At 45.0% G+C, this 18,368-nt stretch overlaps 1 protein-coding gene across 1 annotated transcript; it reads left to right on the top strand.

Annotated features, from left to right (window-relative positions):
• Positions 1–3,775: 3,775 nt before the first annotated feature.
• On the top strand, positions 3,776–16,734 carry CDKL2 (cyclin dependent kinase like 2; the record flags this gene model as incomplete). The annotated part of the gene is made up of 12 exons (XM_081998947.1): positions 3,776–3,943; positions 8,264–8,458; positions 9,366–9,544; positions 10,448–10,560; positions 10,877–11,016; positions 12,072–12,160; positions 12,673–12,799; positions 13,655–13,929; positions 14,386–14,476; positions 15,240–15,351; positions 15,472–15,578; positions 16,315–16,734. 12 exons carry the CDS (start codon positions 3,776–3,778, stop codon positions 16,372–16,374), a joined length of 1,656 nt encoding a protein of 551 aa, XP_081855073.1. The 3' UTR covers positions 16,375–16,734.
• Between the last annotated feature and the right edge of the window lie 1,634 nt (positions 16,735–18,368).

The following is an 18,368-nucleotide window of genomic DNA, read 5'->3' as shown; positions in this document are numbered from 1 at the left end:
GAGGTCTGTCATGTGGGGAAAACAAGGATGGATGTAAAGAAATGAAGGCTGTTTACCACAAAACTGCCATAGAAATAAGGCAGTAATATCTCTTGATCAACCATGTCACCACTGCATGCCACAGGTGTGGCTTTATTTTCTTCTTGCGATCCATGTTACTCCCTTCCATTTTGGGCGATGGAGAGAAATAAGGTATATTGTGAAATCCTGTATCTTGGTATACGTTCACTACAGCTCGTATGCTGTATGCGAACAAAAATCCCTTAATTTAAAAGAACAAAACCCACCGTTGTAATTTCAGCCCTAAAAGGTCATTCGGGACACCGGACTTGTTGCTCTAAGTTGTTGGATATTTCATTATCAGAACCATTAAATAACTAGTTGTTTGTGTGACTCATCTAAAACCCAATATCTAAATGACAGGGGCTATCATTATTTGTCTTCCTGAGGTTTAACTACAAGAACTACGATGGGTGATTCTGGCAGATGCCATGACATCTGAAAATTTCTGGCAAACAATATCGGAACTGACACCGTGTTGACGTTCTCTAGATGAACACTTCCAAGAGCTACAGCAAGAGAAACATGACGTGGAAGGCACACAGCGCAGCCACATGTTTTTGGTATAAAAAGCTAAACAATATATAACAGAAATGCTGTTGCCCCATATTCAAAGGAGCCGGAACGCACATCGACAGAAATTGTATCAGTTGCACTCAGCTCAAAATACTGAAAATGTCTTAACTCATCCTGGAGATACTGAGAAAATGAAACTATCTGGTTATTCATTGGTTTAGAGACAGGGATGTGTTTACTGTAAAAGTACCAATTCTCAGAAAAAGAAAGCTCTTCTAGCGATTGAATTTAAAACTCCTCTGCCCCTTTCTCATTAGCCTGGGGGATGTCCTTTCCTGTGGCCATGGAAGATCAGAAGAGCTCATGGTAGTCTGCATTTAAAAGAAGACGAATATTCCCTATTGGTTCCAAATGCCGTATGAAATGGCATCGCCGGTAATTACACTTTTGAGGAGAGGAGTCAAGTTCGAGGTCCCTGTTGGCTATAGGCGTCACCTTATAAGAGAGAAAAAAGGGTTTCTCTTAGATTAACCAAGACTGAACTCGGTCAATGCCATTCAGATACCAACAGGCTGTCAAACATTATCTGCAGCACGGGTACTAGCAAGATAACTCATTCGTTCTTCACCGCCTTCCATTTCTCTAGCTTTAAATTGTAGCGCCCCACCAACACGCATCATCGTAAGCTAACGGTGATGTTATATATATAAAAATCAAGATCACTCAAAAAACAAAACTCCAAAGCAACCTAGAGCCAAAAGAAATCGTCATGTTTAAGTTAGTTGCTGATGGTAAGAACCAGCATTACTGATACAGCAGCGAGGCGGCTGGGATCTCTAATTAAGAGAGATCCCGTCGACATTGGACACTGTCCATAAGCGAGAAAGGCTGGTTTCCCATACTGTTTGCTATGATTGAAGATAAAATACAATAGAAGAACCGTCTGCACTGACGGAGTGAGCTTTTGACATCTGCTCTGCCTGTGCAGTTGTGGTTTGTGCCTTTGATTTAATGAAGGTGAAAGTGGTATCTCGGCAGTTAAGAGTTAATTGGCAACAAGGTGCCAGGACCCAGAGAGGGCACTTGCTACAATAATGATGAGTGGTAGAGGGTGGGAGGAATATAATAAATTAATGCCAAGTGAGCTGTGATTTTTTTTTTCCTGGAAATGTGAGGTCAGTCTTGAAAGGTGCATTACAGTGATTGCATATAGGAAATGAGAATGAGGGTGAAGAAGAAATAATCAGAAATTAATTACAGAAGGTAACGCATATCGACGTGACTCAAAAAGAAATACGATAAAGGTTTCAGAAAGTAGTATTGGAATATATGAGCAAGAGTATGTTGCCTTAAGTCTCAATCGGTAAATGCGCACGCATGTTTCAACTTTGCTAGAAGCCTCTATGGAAGGAAACAGGTTACCTTCATGCCTGGTGTTAAATTGCACCTAAAATGTGCAGAAACTGCCACGTTTTTAAAATAAAATGCACCGCATGGGCACCGATACAGAGATCCACTTGAAAGTAAATTATTCCACATTTATCATTGCCACATTCCAAGCAACTAAGCTGCCTTGCAACAGCATGCAGCTGCTCAGACACAGAACATGCGTTCAATGAATTCATCCTGTTGTTTTATCTTGGCGCTCTTCCCACTGCACGTTTTCCTGCCAAGGTAGGATTGCTTCGTCACTTGTTCTTTATGTGTCTTGATGGCTTTAAGAAAAAAAGCCTCAAGGGAAAATGCTTTATAAGGCTTTTTTACTCGTGACAGCCAAGTAGATTTCCAGCACATCTTGGGCACTCTCTTAGGCTGGCTTTGTTAGGAAGGAGTCGGGCATCTCTTCTGCCGCCAACTCACAGATTTGTTGCCTGGCTCTTCCTGTCATCCCGTACCTCGGCCCAGCACTGGATAGCAATCCTCGACTGAGGGGATGGGGATGTGGAGGTCGTCAAGGCCGAAGCAGAGGAGGAAATTTTAGGAGCAGTGGGCCTTAAGGAGCAGGAGGCCGTTGTGATTATCGTGGACAACCAGGTCGTCAACAAGGGGAATGCCCAGCACAACCAAAAGGACCTCTCAGCCCTATCTACGGTGCCATCACTACCGAACACAAAACGTTTTCCCCTTCTTCTGATGAGAAGAAGTACTCTTAAACCTTTTACACAATTAACAGAATCATCCCTGTCTAACAGATACATGGGCAACTTTTTTTTGCCTTAAATCAGTAAACCTATTCCTCCAGGCTCTCAGTCTTTTTTTTTTGTGTTTACTTGAGGAAGGATGCAGCTGACATCGACAAGGCTGCTTCAGGGATTCACTGGGTCCCCCACTCGTTTTCTAAAATTTTAGTAAAAGATTTGCAGTATGTTGTGTTTAAAAAAATAAACAGCAGCATTGTTTTGATAATCATGTCGATGATTTATTAATAGCCAAGGAATCTTGTATGGCTGATGCCTGTACCTCACTGTTTGCCTTAGCCAAGAACTTAACTACATAATTTCCCACTTTTTTTCTGTAAAAGACGTGTAAAATATCAGGGTTACATTCTGTAGCAAGAGGAGTGGCTTGTTTCGATATGGTATGAGTGGCTCAGGTTTGATATTAATATATCAAATATGATATTTGATATTTAATATGAGTGGCTCGGGTTTGATATCAGCCCCCCTGGGGGGGGGGAGCCCTCAGAGGCCGACCAGAGGCGGGCCCGTTAGCAAATAATAAACGAATAAACCCCTCCCCGCGTTCTCCCGGACGGGACTCGGCCCGCACACGACTACCGGTAGCGAGCCGCACCCCCCGCACCTGGATAGGCGGTACCTCAAGAGCCCGGCCTCCGGGACCACCCGCCCTGCTTCCCCTACGGCGGCCAGCCCTCCCCCCCCCCCCCCCCCCCCCCCCGCTCATTCTTCCGCTGCCGCTTGCCGGTAGCGCCGGTTGTGGTGGACAGTCCTCCCTGAACGTCCGCCCGTTCTTCCGCCGTAAGGCGCCTCCGACCTGTCGCAACAGCCGCACAGGCTGTCGTGCGGCTGTTGCGACAGGTCGGAGGCGCCTTACGGCGGCCGTTTCCCTGGTGATGGTGCGTTGGGGCTGGACCTGCGGCCGTCGAGCAACGGGGTGTGAGGCTCCGGTCCCTTCGACCCCGCCTTGGCCGCGGTCTAACGGAATTTCTTCGGGCTCCCGCAGGGGGAAAGCCGCGGCCATGGAGAAGTACCAGGTGCTGGGCCTCGTGGGGGAAGGCAGCTACGGGGTGGTGACCAAGTGCAGAAACAAGGAGAGCGGGCAGATCGTCGCGGTCAAGAAGTTTCTGGAAAGTGAGGACGACGCTGTGGTGAGGAAGATCGCCGTGAGGGAAGTCAAGCTGCTGAAGGTGAGCAAGGGGCTGTGAGGGCAGCTGAGGGGAGTGGGCCTGTGTTTTCCAGCAAAGTCGAACCAAACCGATGGCTTTGTATTTAAATTTGCATCTCCTCCTTCAGCTGGCAGATGTTTGTATCACAGTATAGCATCTGCCATGAGCCGCTGCACTGGAGTGGTTAATGCAGAGCGAGACCTTTTAATTTTGAAGCTCCCTGTAGTTACTACTCTAACAACCTGCCCCGCTGCAGGTGAGGGCAAGGATGCAGCTCAGCATGGGGAAGGAGAACAGTGGTGTGTGCTGGGCTCAAGGCGCCTCTTCACAGTGGATTTAGAATCCTACTCAGGTGTTTAAATACCTTGGTGAAGGCAAATGTCTCCTTCAAGCAGAATAGTAACCTTCCTGTCTGTGGTCTCAGCTGTTCTTGCAGTAAAGGTGTTAGCTGTTTAGAACTGGTGGGTGTGGGTGAGGGCTGCCTGTAAGGGAGTTAATGGGTTCTTGGGAGGAAACTGCTTCTTGATACTTCTTACTAGTCCTTTAAGGAGGAAGGTGAAGTTTAGTTTATCCAGTGAAGTTATAGGATGGGTGTAGGTTTAAGCCATTGGGTTGCTTTTGAAAGGGAAACACAGTTGCTTCTGACCACGATTTACAAAGTATAACTAACCAAATCCAAACCAAAAGACACTTGCTTTGTATTTCCGTGAGCAGCTAAGCCATGGTAGATTCACTGAGCCTTTGAGTTGTAGCCTTGCAGAGCTGCTTTTTGCTTTGGCCGGGCGCTGTGCTGGATTTGCCGGGCTAAACCAGACTTGATTAGAACCTAGTCTGTTTACGTGCCCTGTATTCAGCGGGAAAAGGTATGAGGAAGGGAGTCATAAGGTCTCTATTGCCTCCTAGTAGTAATTGTATCTCCCCGTATTGTGTGCCAAATTCAAGTGTCTTGCTGCTGTAAAATTACTGAAAATTAAAGAAACGCAGAACTTTAAAAACCTGCAGGTGAGTGGTGACCTGGATGTGTGTCAGTGTGCTTAACCAGACTGGGTGCTGGTGTTAACCCAATCAAGAGATCTGCTTCTAGGAATGTTTTACTTCATTTTATGTTATTAATGGCACTTTCCTGGCAGGCTTGTACTGCCAGTGAGAGGCTGGAGGAGGATGGGTATCGAATTCCCTGAACCTTATCCATCAATGGCTAGCCCCTAGGCTGAAGCCAGCTGGTATAATGTCCTTTGCTGTTTGAGTGCGTGATTTGCCTGCTATCAATCGTGGATGCTTTATACTCGCCTAAATGTCCGGTCGTACTTGAGCCTGTTGGCTTCTTCTCAGCAGTGTTATGTGGTGTAGCCTTATTGTGTGGGTTGGTTTATTAAAGGTACTTCTCTTCATGGGATGTAGATACTCTTGTCCGCGAAAATACCCAGGAGCTTTAGATAAACGGGGTTTTGTGTTTGTCTGCTCTTCAGTGTGTTGTTATACATCGTTTTTGCTTCCTGTCTTGGCTTTGTTCTTCCTACAGAAGGTTTTGCAGGTTCCTAAACTGTTTCGCTGCCAGTTTGTTTTTTTTCCTGCTGCGTTCCTTTGTGAATAGGATGCCAAGGGTGCAGGGTGACATTCCCTGCCAGCACATAGATCATTTGTTGTGCTTGCCTTTTTGACCACCTTCAGCCCTTGTGTTTGCCACCGTAACCTCTAGCAGCACTTCCAGCGTTTTCCTTCTTCCCTCGTCCCGCAGGTGTTATGCATGGAAGAATGCTTGTCCCTGTGCGTTGGCACACATGGTAGTTCTAAGCATTGGGACACGGGTGATGTCTCCAGTGAAGAAATGAAGGAAAGCCTTACTACAGTTGGAGTGCATCTAGGCTTTTACTCTGCCACGGGGTGTTCTAGAGGTGGGGATACAAGCCTGTGTCCTCTTTTCTTGGCTGCCACAAGTGTTTTTTCACAAGTCTGCCAGACTTACAGTCCCTGTGCTGTGAAGGAAAAAGTGATCTCTGCCATTACCGCAAGAGCTATGGACCCTTAGAGTTAATAGAAATGCGCGCACCGGAGCTTGAGACGCAGCCAGCAGCTCCAAGCGTTGTCCCCTCAAACTCTTTTAAAGCAGATCTGTGCGAGTCTGGATTGTACCTGATCTGTTGGCTGAGCTTGCTTAGTTACTGAGGCAAAGCACGTACCGCCTCCCAGGTGTGCTGGGAATTAACTTGTTTTCCTGGGTAAATGGGAACTTAGCCAGGGGAACATTTCCATATATCGCTCAGTAAGTGTGCCCTCTCACAGTTAAAATAAATACCTAGAGGTTTAATCTTTATGAGGTTTCTTCACTGGCATGCTCCCTTTGAACCTAATTTTATTGCTTTATAATTTATTTTTTGTCCTCCTGTTCCGGAGTTCAGGCAGAAATTTAATCGTGGCTGAAAACAGCAAAACCTCTTCAAGCCTCAGTTTAGAAGAAAAATCTGTATTCTCAAGAAATTATGCTTGAGAAAAGAGCTTTTTTTTTTCTTCTAACTGATCATCTTTTTTAAAATCTTCACTTTTCAGACCTTCAAAGAAGCCTGGGTCTTCGACAGACCCAGCTGCAAGTTGACTGGTGATCCCTGGGCTATGGTGCTGCCTTCAGGCAGCCTCCAAGGATATTTCCCTGCTAGGCTCCAAGCTAATGAATAACCACACATTGTAGCGTGGTCTGTTTTGTTCAAGTGGTGTGTGATAAACCCGTGTAACGAATGTGTAACAAATTGGAGGTGGCTTCAAGGCTGGTCAGAATGTGATGACAAAGTAACTAGAAAATGCATCAACTTTTTTTTTCCTTTTCATTTAAGTTGTGGTCTTTTTTTCTCTAAAAGATCTTCAGCTTCCCCCACTGCATAATACTGTGTGTGTAAAAAAAAAAAAAAAAAAAAAAAAAAAACAAAAACAAACAAAAAAAAAAAACCACACAACCAAAACAAACTCTTCAAATCCTTGACTTGTCAGTGTTCACTCTGGATCGACTAGACAGAGTTCAATAGAAGCTGTTTAATTGTTAATGCTGTTACAGGTAAGAATGCTGAACTTGCTTTTTATCCATCGAATGTGCTTGTATTCTGGCACGTGTTCGTTACTGTAAATGTGTATAACCTAGCAGTGACAACATGCTTTGGGTATGGTAGGAGCTTAAAGGAAAAGTCTTCTCTCAGTCTTATTGGAAAAAATGAAGATACAGACACTTGTTGATGATGAACTGGCAGCTAGGTAGAACAGAGAGGTATTGCAGCTGCCTTTTTTTTTTTTTTCCCTTGTAAATGGGGATGCAAGAGACTTTGAGAGCCTAGAGGAAGGAATAACAGAGGAGAGGAGTAAAACTTCCTGGAAACGTGGGAGAAAAGAGGTTAATCAGCTTTGGGTTGTTGGGAGAGGCAAAAAGAAGTTTTCTTGAAAGAAAACCTTAAGAGCTGTCTTCAGCCATCTTTTGAATCCTGTCTGGAAGGGGTAGCTAGCGTTGCAACTCCTTGTGCCCTGCCCTGAGGGAGCAGACAGGGTAGCAGTGTTACTTGGTCACCTTGATGAGAATGTCTCCTAAAAGAGTTTGAGTCGCAGGTACAGGCCAACCTTACAGGAACAAACTGTGTTTATTGCTGCTTGAGCTGTTTGTAAGCAAAACCTGGGAACCGCAAAGGCAAGGAGTCTCTGCAGCTCACCAGTTGTGCCTAAATGCCCTGTTCTTCCGCGGTGGTCGGAGACGTACTGGGCAGCACGCTGAACTTTCCAGTACAAACCATCCTGCTTTGTCTTTCCTGCTAGCTTGGGGACCTCTGGATTTCCCTTTGCCTTGGGAAGTCTTTGTGGGAGATGCTGTTAGCTGCCTGCTGTCTCTCACGCGTCAACCACACCCTCCTCTGGAATTCTCTTTGACTTCCTCAAGATTTCTCTCACGTGGAACATAAGCGTGCCCTAAAGCTTGTCAGGATCAAGGCATGAGTTAGTGTCACCTCTTCTGTGAGGAGAGTATTGTGAGAAGCAGAAAGTATGAGATTTTTCAATGCAGAACAGTGTATTTTGGGCATCCCCATTAAGAAGAAATGTCCTTAGTCGGTATTTAATTTACTTTTAGGTTACAAAAACAAGTGTCTGCGTATATGGTGGAAATCCTCCAGATAATGTTAAAAACAAAATTTGCAAAATGTATTCTAAAATATCAGTGAGCTAATTTAAAGAATAAATGAGTGTTGAGTGCCGTGATGAGAAGAGCATTCCAGGGCAGTGCACCAGCTGGGTTTCATTAAAAGTATATGGTTGCAGTTCACTCGTTATATGCTGTCAAGCTCTGACAAAGTATTTCCTGTTTTATAACAGCAACTCAGGCATGAGAATCTCGTGAACCTGCTGGAAGTGTGTAAAAAGAAGAAACGGTGGTATCTGGTGTTTGAATTTGTGGATCACACGGTGCTTGATGACCTTGAGGCGTTTCCAAACGGACTAGACTACAGCAGGGTTCGGAAATACTTATTTCAGATTATGAGAGGAATAGAGTTTTGTCACAGTCATAATGTAAGTATGCACAAGAAGCCAGCTCTGGAGTTAACCTTGAATGAATAGGTACAGAAGCGTATATTTTTTAACATATATTAAAATTTAGAGAAACAAAGCTTTGGCTAAAAAGGAGTAGGTAGGGCAGGAGGGCCGGACTGAATTTCATATAAAATATCAGAGCTTTAAGTCAGCTAATCCAGTAGTCTGCCTCTGATTGATCAGCTGATTTGTGAGAGCGTTTCAAAGGAAGGGTCCCGAAGTCCTTGGCAATCCAATACTTGGTGCCACCTTATTGTAGGTTGGCTTATATTTCAGAGGGAGATAGTCTCTCTGTCCAAGGTTTGATTGTCATAGTGTCTATGTAAATATGTAGGCTTGCTTTTTCTCTTCAGTATTTCTAGGTTTTTGTTCTCAGTTAACTGATTACTAACAGGTTTGCTGATTTAATCCTACTTGTGTAACTATAGACACAAGTGTGTTAGTTAATATATTTTTAAGTTTGGGAAACAGAGTCTCCTAAGAATTCCTGAAATACTCTCCACATTTAACTGCAGGATATGCCCATGGCCCTTGCAATACTTATAGCTTTTAAACTTGTGGTCAAGGCCAGATTTTCAAGCATAACAAATTGTGCCTGTTAAAATACCTATAGTAAAGGCACCTGCAGAACATATGCAGAGAGGTATAGAAAATAAATGTTTCTGGGTGGAAAAATTAGAGGTTCTGTGTTTCCCTGTGCATCTGGGTCAGCACTTGTTCGCTGACTGTGTGCACGTAGCTGTCTTTTACAGACTCCGTATGTTTCCCATGCCTGCAAAAATGGGATTTTCTACCTGGATGTGAGAAAACTATTTTTGGTGAGCCAGCCAGTTTACTATGTAGAAATGGGGAATTTATTTGCCTTGACTTGCTTTTCTCTGTGCAGATAATACATCGAGATATTAAGCCAGAGAACATACTAGTCTCCCAGTCGGGAGTTGTAAAACTGTGTGACTTTGGATTTGCCCGTACCTTAGCAGCTTCTGGGGAACCTTACACAGACTACGTGGCAACCCGATGGTACAGAGCTCCAGAGCTGCTGGTGGGAGATACCAAGTATGGCAAGTAAGAGACTGACAGGCAAGGCTGCAGAAAGGCTATGGGGAGTATGGAGGGCAGTGGGATGCTCTGTTCCTTGGGAGAGGCAAAGGGACTATTGCTTGGTAAACAGGTTAAAGGGGTGCTGGCCAGCATTCCTTGGTTATTCACTTATAAAGGTGAAAGCCTTCCGCTTCTCTCTCCCACTCTGCAGCAAACTACTGCCAGTGCTAGGCTTTACTGGCTCAAAAGGCAAGGAGAGCAGTAGGCTGAGCCCTTGGCATTCCTGGTATGTCGTCTAGAGGAGGTTTTCAGTTGCCGATGCTAGTTTTGGGGGATGCTATGATAGACCTCAATCCTGTGCAGTTGGAGTCACGGAGGGAAGGCAGAAAAGTCCCTCCAAACAATTCTAGGAGGATGTTTCGGGAGGGAAGAGGTGGGACGAATGACACTTTTTTTCTTACTGGGATCTCCAGTGCTGCAAAACCGGGTCTGAACTTAGACCATGATATTCAGAATTGTGCGGGTTTATGTATTTCCCTGTATTATTTAGACTTAATTTTCAGTAAATGTATCTGAAGAGCAGATGCCTGCAAAAAGAGGAGCTGCTTACCTTTGTGCTCTCTAAAGTGCAAGATTCTCCTAATGAGTTACGTTGTATTCATATTTTTAAAGCATTGGGATTTGGGACCTGATTTTACATCAGTCAGGCTTCTGCTGGCATTTGCCTGCTTCAAGAGCTGAATCCTTGCCATTCATCAGAGCATCTGTAAGCTTGGAAAACAGCTATCCTGCTGCTTAGAGGGCAAAGCTGCCCTCGAGGCTTGTAACCTGCTGAAGACGTGCTGTGCACTGGCTGGCTCAGCCTTTAGATCTAAGAGACGAATGAAGCCGTTCTGATCTGGGGTGTTTTGTGTTTGTTTTCTCCAGGGCTGTGGATGTGTGGGCTATTGGCTCTCTGATAACAGAAATGCTTACAGGAGAGCCTCTCTTCCCTGGGGATTCAGACATTGACCAGCTCTACCATATCACCAAGTGCCTGGGTGAGAACAGCCTGTCGGGCTCCTAGTGTCTCCTTAGTAATGAAGGAGTCAAACACGTTTTCACGGGGGGAGGAGGGTGTGGGGAGAAAGGCTGTGCTGTGTGCTGAACTGCTTCTGAGAGCTTGTACTCTTAGTGCCTTTTACGAAGGGCGAGCTAGGAGCTTGCGAGTACAGCATCAATTAGTGGCCCACAGGTGGAAAGAGAGGGACCCAGACTGTAGCCCTTACAGTAGTGCTGACCCAGTATTTCAGCCTCTCAAATGTTTCATGGAACTGTTCTGTATTTCTTCCACGTGGTTGCTTTGTGTCATTCCAGGTAACTTAATTCCAAGACACCAAGAATTATTCTATAAAAATCCTCTCTTTGCTGGCATGAGGTTGCCTGAAGTGAAGGAGGCTGAATCTCTGGACAAACGATATCCCAAGCTCTCTGCTGCAGTGCTAGATTTAGCCAAGGTAAGTGACTGATGGTTTATTATGAATGTTTCCCTGTTTACTTGTCTTTTGCCTTGGGGAGCCGAATACAGCCTACAGAAAGGGCTGGGACTGTTCAAGTGGCTTTCTATCAACTACCTGTGCAATGAGCAACCACTTGGGCTGGTAGCCTGGTGAGGACCGCAAGGATGAGACACCTACCATCCTGGGTGACCGGGGAGACTAAGCCAGTCCTCTTCAGAGCCCGCATGGTCACCGCATATCCTCCAGGGAGGATTTGTAGCATATCGTGCCCCATTGATTAAGTTTTCCAGGGAGATTTGAAAGGTGAAAAAGGGCTTGTGTCTTGAAAACATCCCCCATAGACCTCACTGCATCGGTTGATCTTTTGAAAGGTCTCCCAACAAGCTTTGCCCTTTGTCTGCTACCTAAGTGGATGCTTTGTAGATAATACCCAGCCCCTTACACCTTATTTGCTAGCAGAGCTGTGGGGATAGTCTTTTCTGCCAACCCTCCCTCTACCTGCTGGTGGAGTCACTGCAAGCAAAGTAGGCTTGGATGGGACGGCATCCAAATGCGTCCCTTGCTCTTGGAGCTACATGTCTAGTATGTGGGCGTTACGAAGCCTAAAACTGTGTAATAGATTGTGAAAAATCCTTCCAGGGAGTGCTTTTGTGCTTTCACACAGTAGTCTGGAGCACTGATATGTTGGGTAGCTAAAACAACCCAAAAAACACGTGGTTGTATTTGAAATGCCTAATGATCAAAACAGATTCTAAAGCCTTAGCCAAACAAATGTGACTGAAACCAAGGGAGGTTTACTGAGAGCGGAGTGATCTCTTTGTATGACAGGTATTCCCTATGCGATGCGTCTTTGTGAACCTTAGTGAGTGGAATGGAAGCAGCCAACAAACATTAAACTTCTTTGGTAGTGGTGTCTCTTGGGCTCATCTCAATATAAGAGGCCCTGGAAGGGGGAGTTTTGCAGCTTGCTTTCTTGACTTCGCTTGGAAATGCTAAAGCTTTTGTTTCATTTCTAATGTGTTTGCCTCCTAATGTTTATGTTGATTTGACAGAAGTGTTTGCAGATTGATCCAGACAAAAGACCATCCTGTGCTGAACTTTTGCAGTGTGATTTCTTTAACAAGGATGGATTTGCTGAAAGGTAAACAGTTAATTTCCTGCTCAAAGCAGGCTAATATTAGAAGGTAGTTAAGCAGTTGCCCTTGAAGGTTGCGTGCTGGGTTTGCGGAGCTGACAGCCGCTGAATGTCTTGGTTTTGTTTGGTTTTAGCCTTCTTGGAAATAGGAGACCAGTTGAAAGGGAACACGTTGCAGCGGCATTTTTGCCTCATTACCTTGTCGTGACATTAATTAATCAGTGTGTGCACCCAGTGTCACACCATATTGGGTAGTATAGTCTTAGACTGCATTCACTGTCTGCATCTACACCCGATCGGGATACAAACGCCTTTATTGCTGTCATGTGAAAAGCACGGGCTTGTAAGATTTTATTTATTTTAATGGATACATCATTTTTGGCTGGCTTCTCATGCGTTAAAAAGGTGCAGTTTGTTTCATTGCTTCAAAGGCCACAGGACTCTATGCTGAACACCAGTTGACAATGATATTGACATTAACAGAAGCCCTTTTTTTTTCCTTCTTATATCAAATATAGATTTGCTCAGGAGCTTAAATTAAAGATTCAGAAAGATGCCAGAGACCACCAGTTACCAAAAAAATCAAAAATCAGCAAAAGGGACAAAGGTGAACTTTCGGAAGAAAGAAAAATGCTTGGTTTCCAGGTTGGTCCATCTCTATTTTACAAACTTGTATTTTTTTTTTCCATGTTCTAAAATCATTATATAAGTATATGCAGCGGTTTAAGTTCACAGCAAAAATATAAGTGTAATGTCCATTTAATGTTTTTTAAAAAGACTAGGTCAGTGTGATGTGCCGGGGAAGCTCACCTTTGGAGGCCACTGAGTCTCAACAGCGCTGAAGACCTTGTTGCCCGATTCGAGACAGTACGTTAGGCCTGCGCCCCCACAGTTCTGACGCTCAGTGCAATACAGCCTGCAGGCTGCTGGGTACAATTTCTGCGCCTTTGACGCTGGCTGTTTGGCCGCTACGCGTTTGCTCTAGTGCTTGGCTCGGCTGGCTGCAAGCAGCTGGTAAACTACACGGCGATGCAGTTACTGGCAAATACAGAGCTGAAGGGAGAATCAGTTGGGAAGCATAAGTCATGCTGAATTGTGAAAACATGCTTGTATGCTGCTGTTGAACTTTGTTAAAGCTCTGTCTACAAAATTATGTATTTCGTTTTCCATCAGATAATAAGGAGTAGGGGCTTCAGGGTGACTTTGAGGTGAAATTGGGCTCAGTTCTCTCTCATTTCTTTGGAAGTGACATGGGGTACAGCTGTTCTTTCTCCATCTTTTCTAATCCCGTTCTAAAGTGACTTATTCACAGGGGGTGCTGGAACCCCGACGGGTCTCCTCCCGTTGGACAAGTTAGCGGTTTTCTACCAAAAACAATGCCATCACCATCAGATCCTTGCAGAATCATGCAGGTTTAGGCTTTTTTCCCCACATGCGTTGCTCTAAGTTACTTTTTAAAGACGACTGTAAGAGAAAGATGCTGCTTATCTTCCCAAACAGGATTTTGGCCTTGACCCAAAGAGCAGAGATGCAAAGGTACTAAAGGCGAAGCGCTCTAAAGCCAATGCAGAGAAAGCAGGCCGATCCTCCAACCTGAGCTCCCTCTACGACAGTGCAATCAACCCATTTAAAATAAGCCCTCAAACGAGCCTAAAAGATTCCAGCAGCAGCTTGGACTATGCCAAGAATGCAGGCATAGTTATCCCTCCCATCAACCAGAACTTTTCTCCCACTATGGTTGGAATGGGTCCGGTGCCTGGGAACCTTAATTACAGGTAACAGGAGCAGCGCTAGAAGAGATTGTATCCCTCGTCCCTGTTGCCAAGGAACTGTAATGCCCCGAGAGAGGCGCGGGGTGATGGTGCGGGAAGGCGAGATGCGGGTTCGGGACAGGACGCGGCCGGGAACAGCTCTTGGGTGGAGGATGGTACGCAGATCAGAAAGCCCAGCTTCACCTCGAGCAGCTGTGCGTGTCCTCATAGGCTCCCTGTGTTTCTGCGCTTGGCAAACAGCAACAGTTGCCCAGCTGCTGTGACACTGGCCCTTCTTTGACTCATAGCTTGTCCTGTGGACCAAACTTCTCTGTTAACTGAGCTCCCAAAGGATGTTCTCCCCCTGAGCCTTCTTTCTAAGCATTTAATGACAGTGTTTCTGGGTGTCTTGCATTTGTTAGTTTTATATCCACTGTGTTACCCCAGTTAATATAAAGTTTGGGGCATTTTTGATTACAGAGTTGATGAAAAGGGTAAAAAATACTTGAACCCGTTTCAAAAGCAACAGAAGCATTCTCCAGGGAGCCATTACAGTGTAAGCTTGACATCGGTAAGTCATCTGTCTTTCCCCCTTGGCAAAGCAAAAATAAACTCTGGAGTATATGTTTTTGTTGTCAAGAATCCCATCTGTTGCAGCCTGCACCACAGCTCCCATGTAGAAGTACTATTTTCTGTACCCCTTTTTTCCTACGGGTGTGTCATCTGTTATCCTTTGCTAATAGTTATCTTATATTAAACATATCTTGTGTTAGAAGAAAATTTTAAATGGAGGGAGCAATCCGACACAGGATATCTGAGAGACATGGAATATATCCATGGACCGCTGCCTGGCTAGGAAAAGTAGGCTATACGTGCTGTGGTGCTGAAGCAGATTTTCGGATTTGGATTTAACATGGTCAGGGACTTCCTTAGTCATGTCATCAATGCTTTGAAAGTGGGTAATAAAACCAAGTGAAATGGAAAGCTTTGCACTGCAGTCATTACCTAGGCAGTATTCTTCCCATGCCAGCAGGAAGGTTTGCCTTTTTACAGATAAGTAATCTGAGCCATTCTCCACATGTTATATTTTATCTCTCTGAAAGCAGACTCGCTTAGGTGATAGGGGTTTTTGCTGTGGCTTTTCAGTTGTTTATAATGTACAAATGACACTTGAGCAGAGTGGATTCCTTCACACACATCAGAGTCTTTTCTTTTACTCTTGCGGAAGTTCCAACTATAGCAGAACACTGCTGTGTTGATGCATTTTTAAGCTTGAAAATAGCTTTGTGTTCTTCTATGTTTTCATGAACTGGTACTTATACCCTTGATTACAGGTTACTAATGAAAAAAACATCCTGCAGGCAAATAGGAAAAAATGGGAATTTTCCAAGACAGACGTACGTTTGCCAGAACTAAATCATCTCCCTGAACTGAGAGGAGTGGAAGGTATGAGCTTTGATGTCCTCTAAATAAAAGCTGGATGCTAAATGAGTGGCAGGAGGCAGTGTGCGTTACAACAGCCAGTTCTTGCTTCCTTAACGTGTACGCATTGGTTGTGTTTTGCAGCGTGGCATCCCAGATTTCTGAAAAGGGAAAATAAAATAGTTTCAGAGTCCCGTGTACCCTCCCTTGCTGCTATTGACTGCCATAACACAAGTCTGGCCTCACAGCAGGTAATAAAGCAATAGATTCGTTTGTGCTGCTCTGTATTTGTTTGGTTCGGGACTTCCTGAAGAGCATGACTCACAAATGTCCAGTGTGACTCTTCAGAGAAGCAGAACTTGCCTCTGTTATGTAACTGTGTAAGTAAAAGGAGCTGAGGCCTTATGCTGGGGGGAAAAGGGAAGGGTCACATATGAAACACGGGGCTCTATTTGTGTCTCTGAGGTCAGCTAAATAGTAGATTCTCACTGCTGAGACAGACAATGTGAATTGTTGCTGGATCAAGGTGGAAGTAAGCCTGATGTACCAGAATTGAAGAGAGACCAGGAGGAACACGTGCTTTGAGGAGAACTGTTCTGGTTGTCTCAAACGTTGAGAGGCTGAGTGCAGTAGGGAGAGTGAAAGCATAGGAGGTGGGCATAGGGAGAGAAGGGGAAAACTTTCAACTCTCTTAAATAAAGATTAGTTCCTCTGTAACGGCGAGATGTTGTTTGAGAGGGCAGTAATTCCACAGGCAGTCACTTTGGCTACCTTGATTCCAGTTGAGATTTGGCAGACTGTATCAGGGCGGGCGGGGGGAAGCGTTTTTGAAGTCCAATTTGATCAAAGAAGGGAGTTGTTGCAAGTTAGATGTTGGCATTGCATGTGTCCCTAGAAGGTGGTTTCTGGTTGTTCTCTCTAGTTATACTACACTTGGAAATTCACCTTCTCTTTTTTTTTTTTTTGTTGTTTTTTCCCAATTTACAGCTGTCAGGGACCTTGATGCCTGATGCATCAGAAGCCAGCTTCCCTAGAGTTGAGCACTAGTCTTATGGAGAAGATCACACCTGCCTGTACAAGGTAGGCTTTAATTTCTGCTGTGTAGCCTTCTGGTGTCTTTCAAAGGAATAGTTTCATCAACACTTAGCTAACTTGGCAATGGGAAAATCCTTTTACAGTTGACATTTTCTGTTAGGACACCTTACTATGACAGACTTCTTACTGAGGGCGGCATGCAGCTTGCTTTACGTATACTGAATTTGGCTGTGGCAGGTAAATTGCGTTCCTGAGCTGAGGTGCTGGGCATAGCAGCTCATGAAGTTGGGGGTTGAGCAAGCTGATAGAATAACAAAAAGTAGAAACTGGCTGCCTTCACGTGAGGAGTGGAAAAAGTGGGTTGTGCGTACAGCACCGTCAAGCGCATCACAGAAAATCGACTTCTTAGGAAGAAGGGAGAAGAGCATTTACGGGGGCTGTCAAGCTTGGCGTTAGGGAAAATTTTTAGTAATTATGTCATGCAATCCGAATTGAACGTAGCTGTTGATACCTCAGTGCTCTCCAAGCATGAGATAGGAGTCTGGGAGAGAAGGCGGCCTAGGAAAAGTGCTGGATGGGTGGTTGGCTTGTAGGCTTAAGATTGCAGTACTAAGTTTGAACTCTGCCACTCTATTTGCACTTTCACTTAGCATTGCATCTTATCGTTCCAGATTGTTTTAACCTGGGGCTTTTAAATGTGGTTTTAATAGTTTCTCATCTTGCCTATTGAAAGATAGACAGTTCCCTAAGTCACTCTGTCCGAAAGAAAACTCGTAGAACAAATTGTGTGGTTTTGTTTGTTGTCCTGCTTTTTTCTGTTGGGGTACTGTTACCTCTCGTTGCTCAGCATCTTCCAGAGATGTGCTGTATGTGTTGGAGTTTGTCTCGCCCTCTTGAAGGCAAGACCCGTGGTGCTTACCTGAGGGTTCTTACTCTTACGATCACCCTTCTTTCCTCACTGAGGCTGGGCAGAAGCACTATACCTTCTGGAGGGACCAGAAGTTGGGGAGAATGAAGAGGAAAGGAAACAAGGCGCTCTGGACGGGTACCTGTCCCTCTGGGATTCTCCCTGTGGCTGCAGGCACCACCAGGCACCGCAGCCTCCCTCCTCTCTTACTCGGTGTTAGTTACAGCTAGCCACGAGCGTGTCATGGCAATACTGTTAACACACAGGTGCAAACTGTGCATCTTACTCTTTTCTTTTGGGCTCCGGTGTTTCTTTTTTGAGGAGAGAGGGCAACTGCTGGCTCTGAAATCTTTGCACCAATGCTGCACATGCCCTTCATCTATGTGAGTGTATTTGGCACTTAGATTCACGTGATGTGATGGCTTAATGCTACTAGGACGAAAAGAGAAAAACAATTGGGATGGGAAGGAATCCTGGTAATACAAGTCGGGGAAAAAGAAACCTTACTAAAGTTGTCTCATCTGTGAAGCACAGAGGTCCAAGTGCACAGTTAGAGCAAGGTGAGGATGTGTAATAAATGAAAATAAAAGAAGTGTATCATCAGGGAGTGCACCTCTGTGGTTTTGTTAGCCCATCCATATCATCATTCTGCTTTTCTCCTCCTGATGCAGGCGGCTGCAACAGTGGGAACAATCCACCCGAGTGTCCAGGGGCTAAGGCGGCACGGTCTCTGCGGGAGAGTGGAGGAGCCCTTAACAGCGCGCCGCCGTGGGAAGCGGCTCAGGTCCAGTCCGAGGACAGAGCTCACGTTGCTATTGCTGCTGGATTTCTTGCATGCAAACCTGCTCCTGAAACGTTGACTTTCTGGCCAGGGCCAGGTCTTGTCTGATGCTGCTCAGGAAAAAAATACCGGTTATCGGTGTGTGACAAGGGCAGAAGCTAGTTTGGAGGATTTTGAAGGAAGCTGGGCTTGCTTTGTCTAACTTCTGCCCTCCTGAGAGTAGATAGCTGCTGAAGTTGCCCTGTTTGAGTGGACTACGTGATCTGTATATGAAAGCACCTTTACCTTGACAAAAATGTCAGTGAAGAAAATGTTTGT

This window comes from Phaethon aethereus (assembly GCF_964289735.1).
Source record: "Phaethon aethereus genome assembly, chromosome: 4".
NCBI lineage: Eukaryota > Metazoa > Chordata > Aves > Phaethontiformes > Phaethontidae > Phaethon > Phaethon aethereus.
This window is presented reverse-complemented; position numbering and strand designations above follow the sequence as displayed.